The sequence below is a fragment of the Onychostoma macrolepis genome, chromosome 13 (assembly GCF_012432095.1).
Source record: "Onychostoma macrolepis isolate SWU-2019 chromosome 13, ASM1243209v1, whole genome shotgun sequence".
Taxonomy (NCBI): Eukaryota; Metazoa; Chordata; class Actinopteri; order Cypriniformes; family Cyprinidae; genus Onychostoma; species Onychostoma macrolepis.
Genome location: NC_081167.1, coordinates 14376492 through 14395013, shown reverse-complemented (window position 1 = coordinate 14395013; position 18522 = coordinate 14376492). Strand labels below are relative to the sequence as shown.

General features: G+C 36.6%; 1 protein-coding gene and 2 long non-coding RNA genes across 3 annotated transcripts; 2 read left to right on the top strand and 1 right to left on the bottom strand.

Moving 5' to 3' along the window:
• Positions 1-1090: 1090 nt before the first annotated feature.
• On the bottom strand, positions 1091-15585 carry sh2d4ba (SH2 domain containing 4Ba). Its single transcript, XM_058794981.1, has 9 exons — positions 15471-15585; positions 14839-15056; positions 12681-12840; positions 12226-12373; positions 8132-8270; positions 7391-7676; positions 6592-6719; positions 4982-5202; positions 1091-2480 (listed from the first exon to the last, which is right to left on the bottom strand). The coding sequence occupies exons 2-9, from the start codon at positions 15011-15013 to the stop codon at positions 2388-2390; spliced, it is 1350 nt and encodes a 449-aa protein (XP_058650964.1). The 5' UTR covers positions 15014-15056; positions 15471-15585; the 3' UTR covers positions 1091-2387.
• On the top strand, positions 4354-7518 carry LOC131551825 (uncharacterized). The gene is made up of 3 exons (XR_009273832.1): positions 4354-4480; positions 4701-4784; positions 7382-7518. It is a non-coding gene; the product is annotated as an uncharacterized LOC131551825 (long non-coding RNA).
• On the top strand, positions 14965-18171 carry LOC131551826 (uncharacterized). Its single transcript, XR_009273833.1, has 3 exons — positions 14965-15098; positions 15672-15744; positions 16955-18171. It is a non-coding gene; the product is annotated as an uncharacterized LOC131551826 (long non-coding RNA).
• The last annotated feature ends 351 nt before the right edge of the window (positions 18172-18522 follow it).

Sequence of the window (18522 nt, the reverse complement as noted above, 5' to 3'; positions counted from 1 at the left end):
TTCACTTTCTTTTAAAGCAGTTTGTCACTTTGCACAACACAATATACATACAGACAACTTAGTGAAAACCTATCAGTAAAAAGCAATAGAGTTCTTCGAGTTTATTTCAACAATGTCTTATGCTCACCAAGACTGCATTTGATCAGTAAAACAGTAAAAGTATTATATAGAAACATTATTACTATTTAAACTATTTACTATTTAAATTTATTTTCAAATGTAACTTGTTCTTGTGAGGGCAAATCTGAATTTTCAGCAGCCATTACTCCAGTCTTCAGTGGCACATAATCCTTCAGAAATCATTCTAATTGGCTGATTTGGTGCTTAAAAAAAGATTTTTGGAACCTTGAAGAAGAGGTTCCAAATAGTCCAGATATGGATTTTTCCCCGCAGGATTTTAAAATGAATAGAAAGAACTCAAAAGGACAACATTTATTTGAAATAGAATTTTTATTGTCAATTTAAAATGTCCTTGCTGGATAAAAGTATTAAATTTAAAGAAAAAAAAATTCTTAAATGATCCCAAACTTTGAATGATACTATACTATGAATAATACCTTTCCACTTCAGAAACAACTTAACTTGGTGGCTGACAATCCTTATTTCTAGTAATGCTTACTTTCACAATCTGGTCCTGTTCTACATTTTGTAATTGTTAAATATCCTATTTCATTTTAGAAATGCATCATATCATGGAAGTAAAATGTGTTGAAAATATCTTTTCGCACTGATATATACGAACTTATACAGATTCATTTTCTTCATAAAGAAACAATTCATTAAAATAATTGAGTGTTGTAGAAGTATGGAAGAATGACTGGAGCAATTAAAAGTAGGAACGTTTCCCCAGGGCTCTATTATAAAATTGCCTGAAGCGGGGACAAAAAACAAACTAAACAAAGTAACATAAAACCAGCCTTTAAAATTCAAACTTTGCTCTGGGTTATGACATCCGAGCATCAGACTTTCAGGTCAGAAAGGTCCACTTCTTGAGAAAACCTGCAGTGCGGTACATTTGCCACAACCCTTGTGTGACTTTTCAGCCCATAAAACTACTAAAGCATCTCTCTTATTATTTAGTAGTGGCATTTTCCAGTTCAAAGTGACTTACAGCACACTAATTACAAGCACAATCATCCTGGAGAAACCTGGAGTGTCTTACTCAATGGTGATAAAGCAGAACTGGGATCTTGGTAACTTCACCATTTCACGGTCACCTCTACATTAGATTGAACACCTTTGACAATCCATCCTAATAAAAAGTCCCATTATGGCCTTTTCTGGCAGGGCAGATGGAGTGGGAACATATTGCGAACAAATAAAAAAGACCATTGACCCTCTGTAGGGTGATGTGCACATATTTTGCTGGGTCAGAAGTATAGAAGATCTGATTTCTCTCAGTGGAAGATACAGAACGACTATCTCTCTCATGGAAAAAGCTACAGTACAACTAAAGGATGGACTGAGGAAACAGTCCTTTCCTGTTGTTGTTAAATCAGACCTTCCTTAGTCACACTTTCTTTGGATGCATTGTTTCAGTGTCCACACTGGTTCTTATTTACACAGCTTTTCATATCACATCCTGTTATAAAGAACAGAAAATAATAATTCCTATTTCAGATACATTTAAGCTTGCACTACATGAATGCATTTGAATAAATAATTACAGAAAAGAGCAGAAAATTGATCACTAATGGCTTTTCATCTACAAAAAAACCCGGATCCATGCATTGCACAGTTCCTTTACATCAGGCTAGTTTGTGTCTATACATTTGTACATAATCAGTATAATCTGCTTCATGTTTAAAATCAGAATTCTACAAATTTTCCTTAAAAATCAGTCCAGGAAATGCAAAAAAAAAAAAAAAGCCTAAAAGTTGTACATACGTCTGTATAATTTGTATAATCTGCCTCACTTAACACATTTTACCATTTTGAAACCAGAATTCTACATATTTTTATTAAAAATCAGCACAGAAAATGCAATGTTTTAATGTTTTACACATTTCTATATAATGTGTATAATCTGCTTCATTTAACACATTTTACATGTATAAACTGAGAATTCTTCATGTTTTCATTCAAAATCAGCACAGAAAACACTGTGTCACAAAGGTCTACGCATTTCTACATAAGTAGTATAATCTGCATCATTTAACACATTCACAATGTATAAAACCAGAATTCTACATATTTTCCTTAAAAATTAGCACAGAAAAAAAGTCTTTCCGTTGAGGCCTGATCATAAGGCACTGTAACTCGGAGGCAGAACATGAGGACCAGAAGTCTTGTTTATTTTTGACCATGTTCTTTGAAATGCAGTGAACACCCTGCTACATTAGCTGCCCTATAGAGATTTGCCTTTGAAGTCTTTAGCGTGTAAGGAATCATGGGAAAAGCCCTCCGAAGTCCACAGAGGGCCCAGTCCGCTTGCAGGCATCCAGCAGCAGCTCTTTCCCTGTAGTTGTGATGATTTCCTCCTGAGAATAGACAGATGTTGGCATTTTTCAGTGTGCTGTGCATTCTAATAAAATGAGCACAGGATTTAAAGTCTGTTTTCTGATATACAAATGGCTGAAAATCATCTTATGCTAAAAAGGAGCATGCTATGTGTCATTCGATCTATTTTACATATTCAAACATGCGTCAAATAGTGAGGGCAGTCTTGTTTCCAGTGCTGCTGTGTAAATCTGACTAGCTTTTTTATTCATTTGGTGATTGTCATTGAATTCTGCATGTTTTTTTATCTGAGCTAAACCCGTTGTAATTTTCATATATATATGTAGACAGGTTCTCTACAGTGTTTTTTATTTATTTTTACCATATTGCAGAGGCGTGAAGCGGGATCGCTTGTTGACAGTTGTACAACGTTGCCTGCATTTGCATGTAACTAATGTCAGAGATTTCACAGCTTGTGACTCCGAATTTGACAGCATTCCAGAGAGTGAAATATGTATCCATGGTTACACAGGCTATGCTGAAGGTTTGTGGAGATGCCAAGGCAAGCTCTCAGCTATTGAAATTTGCTTTAGTACAGATTACATTACAATGTTTGACTCAGGAATCAGCCCTGGCTCCTAATCTATCCTAAAATGTTGTGATGTTGCAGCACTTTTAGAGATACAGAGACTTTAAGATGGACCAAACTTTAAACCTGCACATGTTGTCGTGTATCTGGGCATCAGAGCTTCTCCACAGTAAAAACATTGTTGTGGAGCATGATGAAAACATACATCTGAAGCTACAAGCAATAAATGGCTGCATGAGAAAGTAATTGTTAATTTCCAAACAACTGAAGGCAGTTTATTGGCAAAGGCACATTCCATTTACTTCACAATACATGCCCAAAACTTAAGTTTTTCATGGCAAATGATAGGACGGTTGTTTCATTCGATTGTAACTCGGTTTAATAACAACCAACTGCAAACGATTGAGTGTGTGACTGGACTCGTGTTTCCTACTGAACTGCGAACCGATTCATACCGCTACTCCCTCCAAAAATGTAAATTCTCTCATTATTTAATCACCCTCAAGTCGCCCTATGTATAGCCTATGCTTTCTTTCTTCAGATGAACATAAACGAAGATTTTAAAAACTAAAATATTCCGTCTCTGTGAGTCCATATAATAGGGACTCCCAAAATTGACACTTAAAAAACCACACAAAATGAGCACGATGGGATCCATACTGCCCCAGTGGATGAATCTACCTAGGCTACTCTTGTTACATGTTGACCTAGTTTCTTCTGTTCCCCTATTGGTTAATTAGCTCCTCGCCTGTTTCTGTTTCCCCTTGATTACGTTTATTACTTAAAGCCTGTGTTCTCCCATCATTCTTGGTCTGCTATTGAGTTAACCATATGTGTTTTGCTACTCCTTTCTCCTGGAATTCTGCTGTGGATTATTAATAAAAGACTTTCGTTTGTTCTATTCATGGTCGTGCGCCTCTTTAGCATACACAAACATTACAACTCTAAAGTCAGACAATAAGAAAAATCTAGAAAAAAAAAAACACTTCTGAAATTATTAACTAACAAATGGCTTTAAGTCATCTAGTCAGATAGGCTACGTAGGTTCAATTTTAATGAATATTAAAAAACAAATAAAAAGGCAGAATGATAGTTAAATGTTTTTTATAATTGGCATAAGCTAAATCTGGAACATATAAAACAAGCACTACAAATTATTAAAAGAAAACAAATTATACAGACACTTCGTATTTAATTACTATATTACATTTAATAGGACAACTGTAGATTGGATAACTGGTTTCACTCTTTTGACCATAGCTTCGAAAAAGTGAAGCATTTTGCGAAGCAAATGGTTCAATTGATTCAGAGTTAGCCTGACCGATTCATGAAAAAAAGAACCGACTCAAAAAAATTCATGAATCATCGCAAGTTTGTGATTCTAAATAAACTACAGGACAAATGGGACGCACTGCTTGATTCCTGAAATATTATGAAGAGAATGTTTAACAGGTCGGTATACAACAGTATCGTTAAAGAATTCTTAGTTTGTCGAGCAAACTGTGTCCCTTCTGACCTTGGCACGAGCCCTAGCTCTTCACTAAAATGTTCGATTTGATAAATCGATGTTGTCCAAAGGACTATGAAGCGCACTAAGAATTTTGACTATTGGGTTAAACAGCCTTTTATGGAGTACTTTAATCATTTTTGTTGTGCTTTGACTTTTTTTAAGCATAATTCCTTGAGACTCACCCGTCCAATTTCATTAAATGGAAAAGAGCAGTCTGGACATGCACCGCCTCGGAATAACATGATGGTGAGTAAATGATAACAGAACTTTAAGCGTTTGTTCTCAAAAAGTACAGGAAATGACGTTATTTTCTAAATTTACTGGCCTTATTGTGAACGATTTTAAATGTATTTTGGTTGGTGTAAAGAAGTGTTTTTATCTTTTGCATTCTTGAGGTAAAAATCCATTTACCCATATGTCACACACTATTACTGCACTTTTACCTTGTGGAAGTCGATGAGGTCAGCAAGGGTGGCATGACGGTTTTGGTCCACACCCAGAAAGCTGTAATAGTCCCCAGAAGCATCGATAAGGAAATGCTTGAAACCGCCGGCTGTGCGATAGGACAGTGTGTAGCCCCATATCCTCTCACTGACCCGTACCAAGAAAGAGCCCTCAGCAGCATTCATAAGCAGTGTCTCCGAGTCCTCTCGGGAGATGATACCTTCAGCATAGACATCACAGTAAACTGTCAGTAGAGCAGCATTATATACTTTTATTTATAATGTCATTATTATTTTGTTGATATTAACCAAGGCACCTCACAAACAGGCCAGACAGTAAATTAAAATGTAAGATTTTAGTTTAAATTTATGCAATTTCATAATTGTCTTTGAAATATGGTTACAGTTGAATGTACTGACAAACATTTATGGTTAGTTCTATTGAAACTTGTATGTCATGTTTTTAAATATGTTTGCATTTACACATTTGTAAGCTAAAGCTGTAATTTAGTATGTTTAAAATATATTTCCTTTAAGTGTAATACTGAATAACACACTATAGTCAAAATTCTAATCAAGTACTTTAAATGTAAATGTCAGTCAACACATCACAATAAGTGCACTTCTTTGAAGCAACTTTTATTTGACATTATTACAAAGTGCACTTTTTAAAAGTATGCTTTATTATAGTCATCTTGAGTTCATGCTAATATTATCTGCAAGTAGCTTTTTGTACATTGATTTGAAGTACACTACAAGTGCACATTCAGTACAGTTAGGCAAACTTATTTTTCCACAAGGGTAACAAATAAAGAGTAGTTGTGTAGGTATTTCAGCATTGTTTCCATTGTAATCTTGTTATCTCTGTAATGGAGTCATCAGGTGCCAGATAGAAAGTGGTATAGTATGTTTTTTCCATGTATCTCTACCAGCAGTGTTGGTGTAAGTCGACACCGTGGCTTGTGTATGTGTGTGTCAGTAAGGGTATGAATGAGTGTGCGTCTGTCCTCTTATCTAGACGCATCTATTGAGAATCACACAGACTGATGTGTGGCCCACATTCCGTTGGAATTTCCGACACTCACAAGCCTATTAATCTGCTCTCTTGTCATTTAACCAGGAGTCACACACTGTAACCCATTCTAACATGACAAAGCTGCAGGACTCATGCCAGTAATTAGCCTAGCAAAGCCTTTGAATTATTGAGCACTCCCCCTCAATTTCTCTCTACTGTCTGTCCGTGTACAAGTAGACGCAGACACACACCACCACTCTCCATCTGTTGGTTGGCTAGTTTCTGGTTTCAAAACAAGGGCTGCATATTCCACACTCCATTTCTCTCTCCTTGTGGATCTGGGTGACAGTGTGTACAAGAGGGTAAAAGGGCAGAGATCTGTTACCCACTTAAGGGGTGCTAGCATATGTCTGCTTCGCTAAAACTACTCATGCTTTCCACTTGCTTACGGGACGGTAGTCATCAGCCACATTCTGCAATTAATGCTGACATTGGCAAGCTATTCATGTTGCACACAATTTAACAGGTGATCGTGGATTTTAATGCATTGTATCGGATAACAGGAGACACCAGAGAGGTCATTAAGAAACCTTACCGTGGAACCACGGTGCGATAGCATTGCCATTCCGTTCGTGTCCCGCTTGTTTTGGTTTCTGCTCTTCAGTGAACCAGAGAATAACCATCTCCCTGGAACTGGGCCGTGGTGTTTGCACCCATGCAGGGCTAATGGGAAAGAAAAGCACTAATTTACAGAATTACACAGTTCTTGATCTAATGCATAATTATTTTGGAAGGACCAGCCTAAGATGGTTTGGTGGTCTTAGATGGTCTCCCAATTTGGTCAACAAGGCCTGGTTTGCCTATATTAGAGCATTTAAGGCTGGGAGAGCAGCTGAACCAAATGAACATGGGCCTGGACAGTCTGGGAGACCAGCTTAAACCAGCAAAGACCTGCAAACCAGCTTAGGGTGGTCTAAAGCATGTCTTCTGTAGGGAATTTTTTATGCACACATATGTAAGGGTGACTGGTAAATGTAAACTTTAGCAAATTAAAAACATATCCATTTTAATGCTCTACGATATAAATTTAAGATGCCTAAATTAACTTGGAATTTTTAAAACAAATGATTTTTTATGTTTTTTTATTAACAAAATTCGATACTCTGAATGTGAGTCACTTTGGAATTAAAATGTCTGCTGAACACAAAATAAAATAGTATAGATTTTAATATTAGTCATTTATTGGTTATTGGTGATAACATGACAATAATTATCCATATCTGCCAGAATTCTAATGTTTGTGTTTTCCAAATAAATAAATATTTGCTTAAAGCACTTGAATATAATCTGTATATTCAGTATCACATACTGTTATTTCTCTACAGAATGGTTACCTGTCCATTAGTGCTGTTGTACTATGTCTGCGGCTTTGTCTGCGCCGGTACAGAGGAGGTTCTGCACGCTGAAGGCCAAGCCTGGGACGGACTTCATTACTAGAAACAGGACTAACAGATGGTTCAATGAAAGTACTGTGTCTCCGGTGGGATTGTTTCTGGAAATGGCCACTCAGGCCAGCAACGTGGCCTTTCTCTATGGCCCGTAGTGACTGGCGCTTATACTCATCTCTTGCCCAGCGAGCCTTTCTTGTCATCTCCTCATCAGCTTCTTTGGAGCGACGTACTAAAGAGGAAGAAGTAGAAAAAATAGATGGTCGGATGGAGAAAAAGTGATAAGGAAGGATAGATTACATGCAACTTTGCTGGAAAATCCAGCTTATATAACTTATATAATACTTATAAAAGCTGTGGAAAGTGTGTTTTGGAACATGGTAGCTGGTTTCTAGCTGGTCTAAGCTATATTGTCGGTAGAACATTGACTAGATTGACTAGTTACCATGTTTAAAAAACGACTAACTTATAACCATCTCTCTCTCTCTCTCTCTCTCTCTCTATGTAAACATGTAAACATGGTAACTGGTATTTATCAGGCTACCAGGTTTTTATGATGAATTTTTTTAAACCTATTTTTTTACATTCGCACAACAGGCTATAGAGATTTTTTTGGATGTTAAGAAGAGACATACATAATAAACCGAAGAAGGCGTTTGACAGATGAAAATGTATATCTTCACTCACATTGTTCCTCCCACTCTTTGTCACGTTGTTCACTTCTTTTTTGTTCTTGCTCAAGGGACATATATAGCTCCTTCGCCCTTTTTTCCTCTGCACGTCGTATCTCCTCCTCTTCCCTCTGCCTCTCCTCTTCCTCTTGTTTCTGTGTGAGAGTAACACAATTTTTTTTTGTGACAGAGAGAGTGTTAACAAATCAGATGCACCTCAGTCCTTACTTAGCCTCAGTATGTTGTTCTAACTCTTGCAGCACTAATGAATTAGCACCAGTGGCTCATTAGCTGTGTTGAAATGGAAATCATTTGGTTGAATAATTAATCCTCTAGGACACTAACATGTGGCAGCATGGTTGTTTGAGATACTTAAGCCGTGTAATTATTGGCATAAGGTAATTACCAATGAGGCGTTATCTGAAAACAGACACTCCTTGTCTAGACCAGTAGAGTCCAAAAAGATGACTGCAGTTGAGGTCATGACAGTTGCTACGGAAAATATTGTTCATTCTTGTTCATTTAGGATGGAGATCTTTGTCTTTGAGTTTGCCGACATAGTTGCTCTTCATTGAAGTGTCTTCTCATATAACTGAAGAACGTCTTAACTAAAACAACTTTTGAGAGGTTCACCCAATTTCTTTTCACTCTTCTCTTTTCGTTGTGCTTTGACAGCCTTTTTAAAGATTTCTTAAGGAGTATTGTGAGAGAAACACTTCAAAGTTTCATGACTCAGCACTTTCCAGTAAGCGGGATGATGATAAATGTGGGCTGTGATAAATGAGCTCTTTAATATTTGACAAGTTTCTTTAGAAGGTCTCATTACCAGGCCGCAAATCGTGGCTAACCATCAAGGCCTCTTTGGGAATCTGCAGTGTGAATATTGAAACACGGTCGTGCCGCCACACTTGTCTGCCCTGACTCCTCCTACATTCTGCCATTTTCTTTTTCTACCTCTTTGAAAAGATAATGCCATCAGTGCAAATTCCGAATAACTAATCTTGCAGCATTGGAGATGCCTTTAGGATCTTATCTCCGCTTTAAGATTAAGTGACTCTGCCCTCTCTTTCCTACAGCCAGACATTCTTATTCATTCTTATAAAGTTGACATGTTTTTGACTTGCCACAATACCATGCATCTAGATTTTGGATCAATGACATCAGTGGCGTGCACAGACCTCCGGAGGGGCAGGGGAAAAAGGGGGTGGTTTGTATGGGTTTGGTCCCCCTCAGCTAGGGGTGGGCGATATGGCAAAAATATCACGATTTGTTTTTTAGAAATATCACGATTCACAATATTATCACAATTCTTTGTCATGTTGGATTTTCTATTTTCCAAGTTGTTTGAGCAGTACAGCCAAACTAATTTCCCTATTATAAAGACAAAGCCTTTCAAGGTAACAAAATATAAAAAAAGTATGGCGGATATTTAGGCCAAAGTAGGTGAAGATAAAAATCGTTGTCATTATTTTATCTTTGTTATTAAAAAATGAGAGCAAAGATGATGTTGAGTGATGTTTCTCTTTGTGTTTGGTGTTTTATTAACATTAAAGGAATAATTCACCCCAAAATTAAAATAGGCTACTGTTTGATTTTTATACCTTCATTTACTCACTCAAAAGTTGTTTTAAACCTGAACGAGTTTCTTCTGCTGAAAATAAATGCTATTTTGAAGAATGTGGAAAACCAAACAGTTGCTGGTCTACAGTGACTTCCATAGTATTTTTTTCCCTACTGTTAAAGTCAATGTGAACCAGCAACTGTTTGGTTACCCACATTCTTCAAAATATCTTCTTTTGTGTTCAGCGCAAGAAAGAAATTAATACAGGTTTGGGACAACATGTGAGTGAGTAAATAATGACAAAATTAAAATTTTACGGTGAACTGTCCCTTTAATTACAGTCGGCAGCATCTTTAGTAGTACTACTAAATTAGTACTGTCCCTTTAAGACCTGCACGCATCTAATATACAGGCACGCATGTGTTTCTCTCAGCTGTTTACCTTCATTTTACACATAACCAACTGAGTCTATACATAAACCTGGTGTGTTTTGACAGTATTAGCACAAAACATAACTTAGTTCAGTAATCAGGCGCTGTTTGACGGGCTTTTTAGAGCACGCGCTTTGGGTGTAAGTGCTCAGAAAAGGCGCTCGTCAGAACAGCACACGAATGAAATGTTTAACCAGTAAGTCTTTGAAGCAGATGCAGATAATGTACTTTTGGTGACTGCGAATAAGTGCAGTGTCCCGTGAGAGTAACTCCACCGCTGAGTTAACACTGAATGTACGTGGCGTTGTACAGAGACGGCGGCGCCAGAACTGCAGCTGATAGAATGCGCGCTGAAGTACGATACTACGATATTTCTTCAAAAAAGCAAATCGTGGAGACATTTTTATAGTCCACGATCAAAAATCGTCATATCGAACACCCCTACTCTCGGCACCGGACCGCAAGGGCACTTTACCGTCGGACCTCAAAGGGGCAGGGGCTCGAGCCCCCCCCTTGTGCACGCCACTGAATGACATACATAATTTAAAAAATGCATTAAAATATGTATACAATGGCATGTTTTTTTTTTCAAAGTAAAGTTTGATATGTTTTGGAAGGCATAAATTAAAAAAGTGTGATTCAACAAAACTACTTCACTGCCTATTGATGTTTGAATATCTTTTTTATGTAATGCGGTGAGCAGGAAGTTAGAGAAGACCCATGACATGTCAGGGAATTTGACATTTATTATGACAAGGCAACTTAGTTCAGTTTGTAAAATGTCATGTGACTTCTCAAAAACGTCTGTTATTTAAGAATTTAGAATTCATGATATTTGTAAAAAATATTTAAATATATTGTAACTCATGTTCAAGATGTGTTCACTCACATGCAGATGTACGGAAATGTTATTGAATAATGTATATGTTTCTTATATTTGCATATAAGTTTCTTGAAAACACTATAAAATGTGACCCTGGACCACAAAACCAGTCTTTTAAGTCGCTGGGGTATATTTATAGCAATAGCCAAAAATACACTGTATGGGTCAAAATTATAGATTTTTCTTTTATGCCAAAAATCATTAGTATATTAAGTAAAGATCATATTCCATGAAGATATTTTGTAAATTTACTACTGTAAATGTATCAAAACATCGTTTTTGATTAGTAATATGCATTGCTAAGAATTCATTTGGACAACTTTAAAGGCGATTTTCTCAATATTTAGATTTTTTTGCATCCTCAGATTCCAGATTTTCAAATAGTTGCCAAATATTGTCCGATCCTAACAAACCTTACATCACTGGAAAGCTTATTTATTCAGCTTTCAGATGCTGTATAAATCTCAATTTCGAAAAATTGACACTTAAGACTAGTTTTGTGGTCCAGGGTCACAAATGATTTTGAAACTAACATTAACTCACAAGTACATTTTTAAGTGCTTGAAATGTGTTTTAAAGCAGGTTTTTAATAGATTACTCCTATTCATGTTCCTGTGCACTCTTATTTGTCATTGATCCTTTCACATTTTAACATGACTTCTACTTTTCACAACATCAACCAAAAGCAGCTTCAGCTTTGTGTAATACATTTTCTGTTTCATTTAGCCTCAAACTAGGAAGCAACTAAGACTAACACGACAAAACAAAAGTACATAGACTGTTTTGGGGAAGCAAAAAAAGCACTCTGCCCTGGTTTTTGTCGTTGATGCAGCAAGTTGCCCTCCTGTTGGTTTCAGATTGAGTATTGATTGCCTGGTTGTTTTCCTCATTGTTCTCTGTCTTTCAAAGGGAGGTAGAGAGAATAGAAGTACAGAGAGCTCACCTCCACATACTGCAGCCGTTCCACACACTTACTTAAATAATTTACAGAGACTTTGGTGGAAAACAACATCCACCAAACGAATGTTAGGCCCTAAAGGTGGACATCATTGCTGGTCTCCTACAAGTAATTGATCACTTGGATTGTTTTGTGACTCCCACTGCTAAGTTAGTCCCCTAACTTTCTAGCAGATGGTTTGGATCCTTGTGGAATGCTGGCAACCATTTTTATCTTGCTGAGGCCAATTAGTGCATTCTCATTTTGCAGAAGTTTGAGGGTTTTGTTGATCAATCACCTTTAGTTTCTCCTGTATCCGTTCCTCCTCCTGTTTGGCTGCCTTCCTGTCATCAGCTTCTTCCTTCCACTTTCCTGCAACTAAGCGGGCTTTTTCCTTTGCAATGGCATCTCTGAACTTTTGCTTTATTTCTTCTTCTTTCTTCCGCCTTGGAAAATGCCAGAAAATAAGGTGGAAAATCTTTTAATTAACCAGGATTTGAAAATTCCTGAAAACAGATTTATCTTTCATGCCTGTGTATTGTTTTGTTTCCTGAGGCATATTTGGAAGAATGACATGATTTTTCTGTCTAAACAAAATAAATCTTATATTTCTATGTGTCACCCTGATGCTAAATCTCTACAGGAAAAGATTTCATATTTTATGTGTTCATTTTGGAAATGAAACGAGTTTCTAATCTTGTCAGTTGATACAGATAAACATCATGGATTTGGTGTTCAGCTCACAATCCTCACCACAGCTCCTGGGCTTCTAGCTGAGCCTGTCGCCTGGCTCTGTCCTCCATCAGCTCTTTGACAATCATCTCGTATGGTTTGTCTCCAGGGGCGTCCCCCATTACCCAGACCCACACCTCGCCATCTCTGCCCTGCAGCCACTGAACACTCCTTCTGTTTTCTGGAGACAGTGATAAAGGCAGATGTGAAAACCAGACTAGTTTATATTTTTAAAGTGATAGTTCATCATTAACTCACCTTCATGTCATTCCAAACCCATAAGCTTCATGTTCATTTTTGAAACACAAATAAATATATTTTTAATATCATTTTTGTCCATCCATTAACAGTCAATGCAACCAAAAGTTGGACTCATCCGTGTTTCCATACGGTATTTGATGAGCTCAATTTTCATTTGTGTTCTGAATTTGAATGAAAGTCTTAACCATTTTGAAACAACACGAGTGAGTAATTGACAACAGGATTCTCATTTTTAGGCAGTGTTGGGCACGTTACTTTAAAAAAGTAATTAGTTATAGTTACTAGTTACTTCTCACAAATAGTAACTGAGTTAGTAACTGAGTTACATCATTATAAAAGTAACTAATTACCAGGGAAAGTAACTATTGCGTTACTTTTAAAAAAAATGTTCAAATGTCAAATAACTTTGGATGTCCCCAATATTAAATATGTTAAATTAATGAAATGGACACTAAAAAGAATAAATTATTATTATAAAACATTGTACATTAATCTACACTATTTATCTACTGACACTTAGTATCAGTCAGTCAAGCATTATAATATAATATTACATGATGATAGAACTTTAGTAATTAGAACAACCAAGTATGAATTCATATTTGTCATCAATAAACGCATAAGGATTAATGAGCTGCTGGGTTCATGAATATTAATCACGTTGTCTGCGTTCGCTCGAATTGATTTGCTGAAATCAAAACAGGGACGATAATAGGTGAGCGCCAGCCAATGAGATTGTCGTTTGCGCATTAGTTCCGCCCACTACCAGAGAAACCGGCAGTTCTTAAAAGCTGAACAATTCTAAAGGAACTCCGTTATTTTGACAGGAAAATACAACAAAGAATATCGTTTACATGTACCTCGTCAATTCTGCATGTTATGAAAGACTCTCTTGCTCTGTATCTTTATTTGCGTGCGTGTATGTGAGAGAAAGCGTCGACTACTCGTGCGCTTCACACTAGAGTTTATGGTACGTCAAATACAGCTACACTGCGCATCTATTCATGAACTGAAAAATTAAATTCTAATAATATAATATAGTAACGCCACATTTTATTGTCAGTAACGGTAACGGCGTTGTAACGGGGGAAACATTAATTCGTTTGATTACTCGTTACTGAAAAAAATAACGCCGTTAGTAACGCCGTTTATTTATAACACTGTTATTCCCTTCACTGTTTTTAGGTGAACTGATTCTTTAACTAAAGAGTATTTAAATGGTAGTTTTGAGCTGATTACTGCCTATACAAAGGGACCATCCTAACCATCATGAAACTTAAGAAGTAACAGATTTGAAATCCTTCACAACATACAAATAAAAAAGATTTGACACAAGAGTGTCAGTAGAGTTTGCTGTTAGCATATGCTGTTTGCATGTTGTTATGCTAATACCCTAATAAGGGTAAAAATACATTGTGCAGACAAAACTTCCATCTTGAATTTATTTGATCACAGAGCTTTATTTTATTTAATCACTGAGGTTTCTTGAAGCATCTTGTAGACATTGCCACAGTTCTTCTGGATTTACTCTGTCTCAGTTTGTTCAGACAGACTGGATGATAATCAGATCAGATCTCAGTGTGGAGCACTGGCTGTTGTCAGACTCCTTGTGCAAACAAAAATCTCACTGGATTATGGATTATTACAATTAATGGCAAATTGAATGTTTGGAAATGTAAATGATATTTTCTACTGACACACTACAGCAAAAGATAGAAATAACTGACTTGTAACCATTTTTTAGCTGGTGAAAGTAATACTACTTTACAGCCACCACTGTAAAAGTTTTCAGTAGCACACCATGATTGAATATTAGCACCGCTTGTTGTTTGCTCTTGGGATCTTACAGAGCACTTGGACCCAGAAATGGCAGACTTTATCTGAATACATGAAGGCCTAGGAAAGTTGCCGCACTTACCATTTCTCTCCTTGGTTAGGGGTCTTTCCCAGCTTTCCTCTTGGCTCTCATGATCCGTCCATCGTCGCACCTGCTCCTGACGGATTTTGTAGAAAAGAATCTGCCTCTGCTCCTCATTTAGTTCAGCCAGAAGCTCTGGATCGACAAACATGTCTCTCAAGATCTGTTGCATCATTCTGGACTGCCAGAATCTCCTCTCCAGGAGCACGCTGGGAGAACTGCCAGATATATTTGGAGCAGAATTCTTTGAGTCAAACAAGGTGAAGAGTTAACTACCATTTCAGCATGTTTGTCTGGAACAGCCTGCAACGTTTTACACCTATAAGTCCTAAGTGAGTCTTCAACTACAAATGCCCTGAGACAGTAACATAGTTCCCACTTTATTTATATTGACTTTTATGAATTGGTTTTAGAAGAATTTCTTAGGTAGTTGTGGCAAAACATTTTGCAGGTTGTATCAGAATACAAGTTCAAAAGATTGAAATTATTATAAATTTTTAGTCAAATTTTAAGTCAAAAGATGCCTTAAATCAATCCAAATTACAGTAAATCCAAGCTATTTTTAATGTTATTGATGACTATTTCTATATTAAACACATTTATTAAAACAATAGTGAGTTTTCATTCATTACCTTGTGTATAGAATATTTGTTATATTTGTTGTGTAGAATAGATGTTGTATTTGTGATGATATATAGTAGGGCACTTCTCACAGACCTTCTGCTCAAACAGTTTCTGGAGCAGCTCACCATCCATACTACTTTTTTCTTTTCATTTACCACCCAGTCTTTATGTTCTTTTGCTCATTCTTCCCATTTCTTTTTATTTGCCAGTGTCAGATGTTGTATTTTCACTAAGAGGCCAGTATCTCAGAGTCTCCACTAAAGCAGATGAAGCTGGTCTTTGGTGAGTACTGTTCAATGAGGCTGCCAGCTGAGCTCCAGTGAGAGCTCTGTTTTTCAAACTAGGGACCCTGATGTGCTTGTACTCTTCTTGTTGTACATCTGAGCCATCCACTTCTCACTTTATACTGGTTAGATCCAGTCTTCTTTCTTCTTTTAAGATAGTAGGGTATGTAAGAACCTCTCCCAAAAGAACAACAGACTGATTAGTTTCTAAAGCCTCACTATAATAATAAATAAAGTAGTTATTTCATTCAAACATTTTTTGGTAATACTTTACGAATACACTTGGTAAGTACTTACATTTGTTACATTAGTTAGCATTTTACAATTTACAGCATTTTCATTGTTTAATTCAATAATGATCAAATTGTATAAATATTTATACACACTTAACAGAGAACTGTGTTGTATTGTTACCTCTTTTTGTTTTGTTTTGTTTTTTCTTTTCTTTTCTTCAAACAATTAAATGTTACATTGGTGAATAGAAATACGAGTTTCCTTCAAATATGTCACCCTGGACCACAAAACCAGTTAATTTTTCGAAATTGAGATTTATACATCACCTGAAAGCTGAATAAATAAGCTTTCCATTTATGTATGGTTTGTTAGGATCGGACAATATTTGGCTGCGATACAACTATTTGAAAATCTGAGGGTGCAAAAAAATCAAAATATTGAGAAAATCGCCTTTAAAATTGTCCAAATGAAGTTATTAGCAATGCATATTACTAATCAAAAAATTGTATACATTTACGGTAAGAAATTTACAAAATATCTTCATGGAACATGATCTTTACTTACTATCCTAATGATTTTTGGCATAAAAGAAAAATTGATAATTTTGACCCATACACTGTATTTTTGGCTATTGCTACAGATATATCCCAGCGACTTAAGACTGGTTTTGTGCTCCAGGGTCACATATATAAATGTGATTCCAAACTTGTGAACAGTGGTGTATTTTTAAAGGGTTCACTGTATCATTTTCATTTTTCAATAACAGAATACAGCTATTTTATCAACATCTTTATGCAAGAAATACAAAAAAAGAGAATGAAATACAAAAAAGAATACATGTCTCATAAACTCTTAACAATTGTTTTCTACACAGAAAATCAATAGCTAGCATTCGTCAGCACACTGCTGTCTGTGTTCCTAGGTCACTCTTTTTCTGCATTATTCATCTTACTGACCTGCTCTGACTCCTTCAGATCCCTCTGTGTCCTGCCAGCGTGGAGCTTCTCGCTGTGTCATAGAGTCGAGCACAGCCAGCTGATTGCCAGTGAATACTGTGGTGCAGTACAGTGTCCCATCAGATCCATGATGAGGGTTTGTGTGGTTGCATCTATGTTGTGATGGGCCTCTGATGTGCACTGAAGGTCAGAAGTGTCCCACAGGTGAACGGACAAGGGCTGTTGTCAACCTATAATGAAACTGGATCTCTCTCGCTCGCTTTATTTTGCTCTCTCACCTCAGCAAGCAAACAGGCACACACACCCAGAGAGAGAGATACTGCTAATGTAATTAGAAACCTCTCTGTTGTCCTGTCTAGGGTTCATCTGGGCCCATTGCTCTCTTCATTAAGTCTGTCCTCCTGCGGTACACGTCTAATGCCTTTGCAAGAGAGACTCTTGCAAATTCTTTTCTTTAAGCTATTTAAGCAAATGTAATGCTGCTGACTTGTTTGGCATGAATTATTTAGCCTATTTGTATCTTTATGTTGCTCATTCCTTAAATTTTCTTTGCATCTGTGTAAAGTATTGCCTTAAACACAGATTGAACAAAGTAAATCCTTGTGACTTTGAGCTTGTATCTGTACATCTGGGGAAATGACTGAAGGTGTGTTGATGTATTTGAATAGTGTTTTTAATGTTCTCAGCTGTGCACCACAAACAACCACATGGTGCATAATTCTCTCTCTTTTTCTCTTTCTCTCTCTGTCCTTTATCTTTCTGTGTCAAGGTTATAGTTCCTTTTCAAAAGATCCTTGAGTTTTTTCCCCCATACAGCCTTGATGAATGTTAAATAGCAGTGCATGTTCATGCAAGTATTTAGCTCTGATATATTTTTTAAAATAATCTATTTTAATTATATTTATATAATAGTATAAGCATATTTCTATGAAACTTTAAATTAATGTCATGGAACTTTGATTAATATACTATGACATTTCTACTTGCCTACTTTTCATTTTCTTTTTTATGAATGTTATAAATGCAGACAACTTAAAAACAATACCGATACTTTCCGGCGGGCAAAACTAAAAGTTTACACACTCACACTAGTGCTCTCCTGTTCAGTACTTCTTAAAAAGTCAATTTATCTCCCAGCCAGCTTAAGCCCCAGGCATCAAGACAGATTGTTTTAGGTCCTTTCTCAGCTGTAATGACACATGAGATATGGACTAGCAGAACTGAATGTGTGGGTGAGTGTGTTACACCATCTGTAGGCTTTATGTGTGTGTGTGTGTGTGTGTGTATCACCAGACATGAGTGGATGAAATTGATCAAGTGCTACTAGACTTGTGGGCCACTGGCACCAGAAGTTCTCAGTACAAGTAAGACCCCTCGGACTTAGGGATTTATGTCTAAACCTTCTTGTTTCTTCTTCAGAGGTTTCATGACATTCTCATTACAAACTTGACATTATTGCAGGCCAACCTGACAGATATGATAGATATCACTCTTAATTCCCTCTACTAAAAACCCTTCTAAAAAATTTTTATTTTTCCATTGGCTTTTGGATTATTCCAGAAAATACTCCATTAAATACAACAACA

What these genes read in the sequence shown, in the direction of transcription:
- sh2d4ba (XM_058794981.1), bottom strand. Translation starts at nt 15,013, where the DNA reads ATGATGCAACAGATCTTGAGAGACATGTTTGTCGATCCAGAGCTTCTG. An exon ending in CTAGAAGCCCAGGAGCTGTG is followed by an intron (nt 12,374 to 12,680) that starts GTGAGGATTGTG and finishes GCATTTTCCAAG; the next exon opens with GCGGAAGAAAGAAGAAGAAA. An exon ending in ACAACAGCACTAATGGACAG is followed by an intron (nt 6,720 to 7,390) that starts GTAACCATTCTG and finishes CTTTCCCATTAG; the next exon opens with CCCTGCATGGGTGCAAACAC.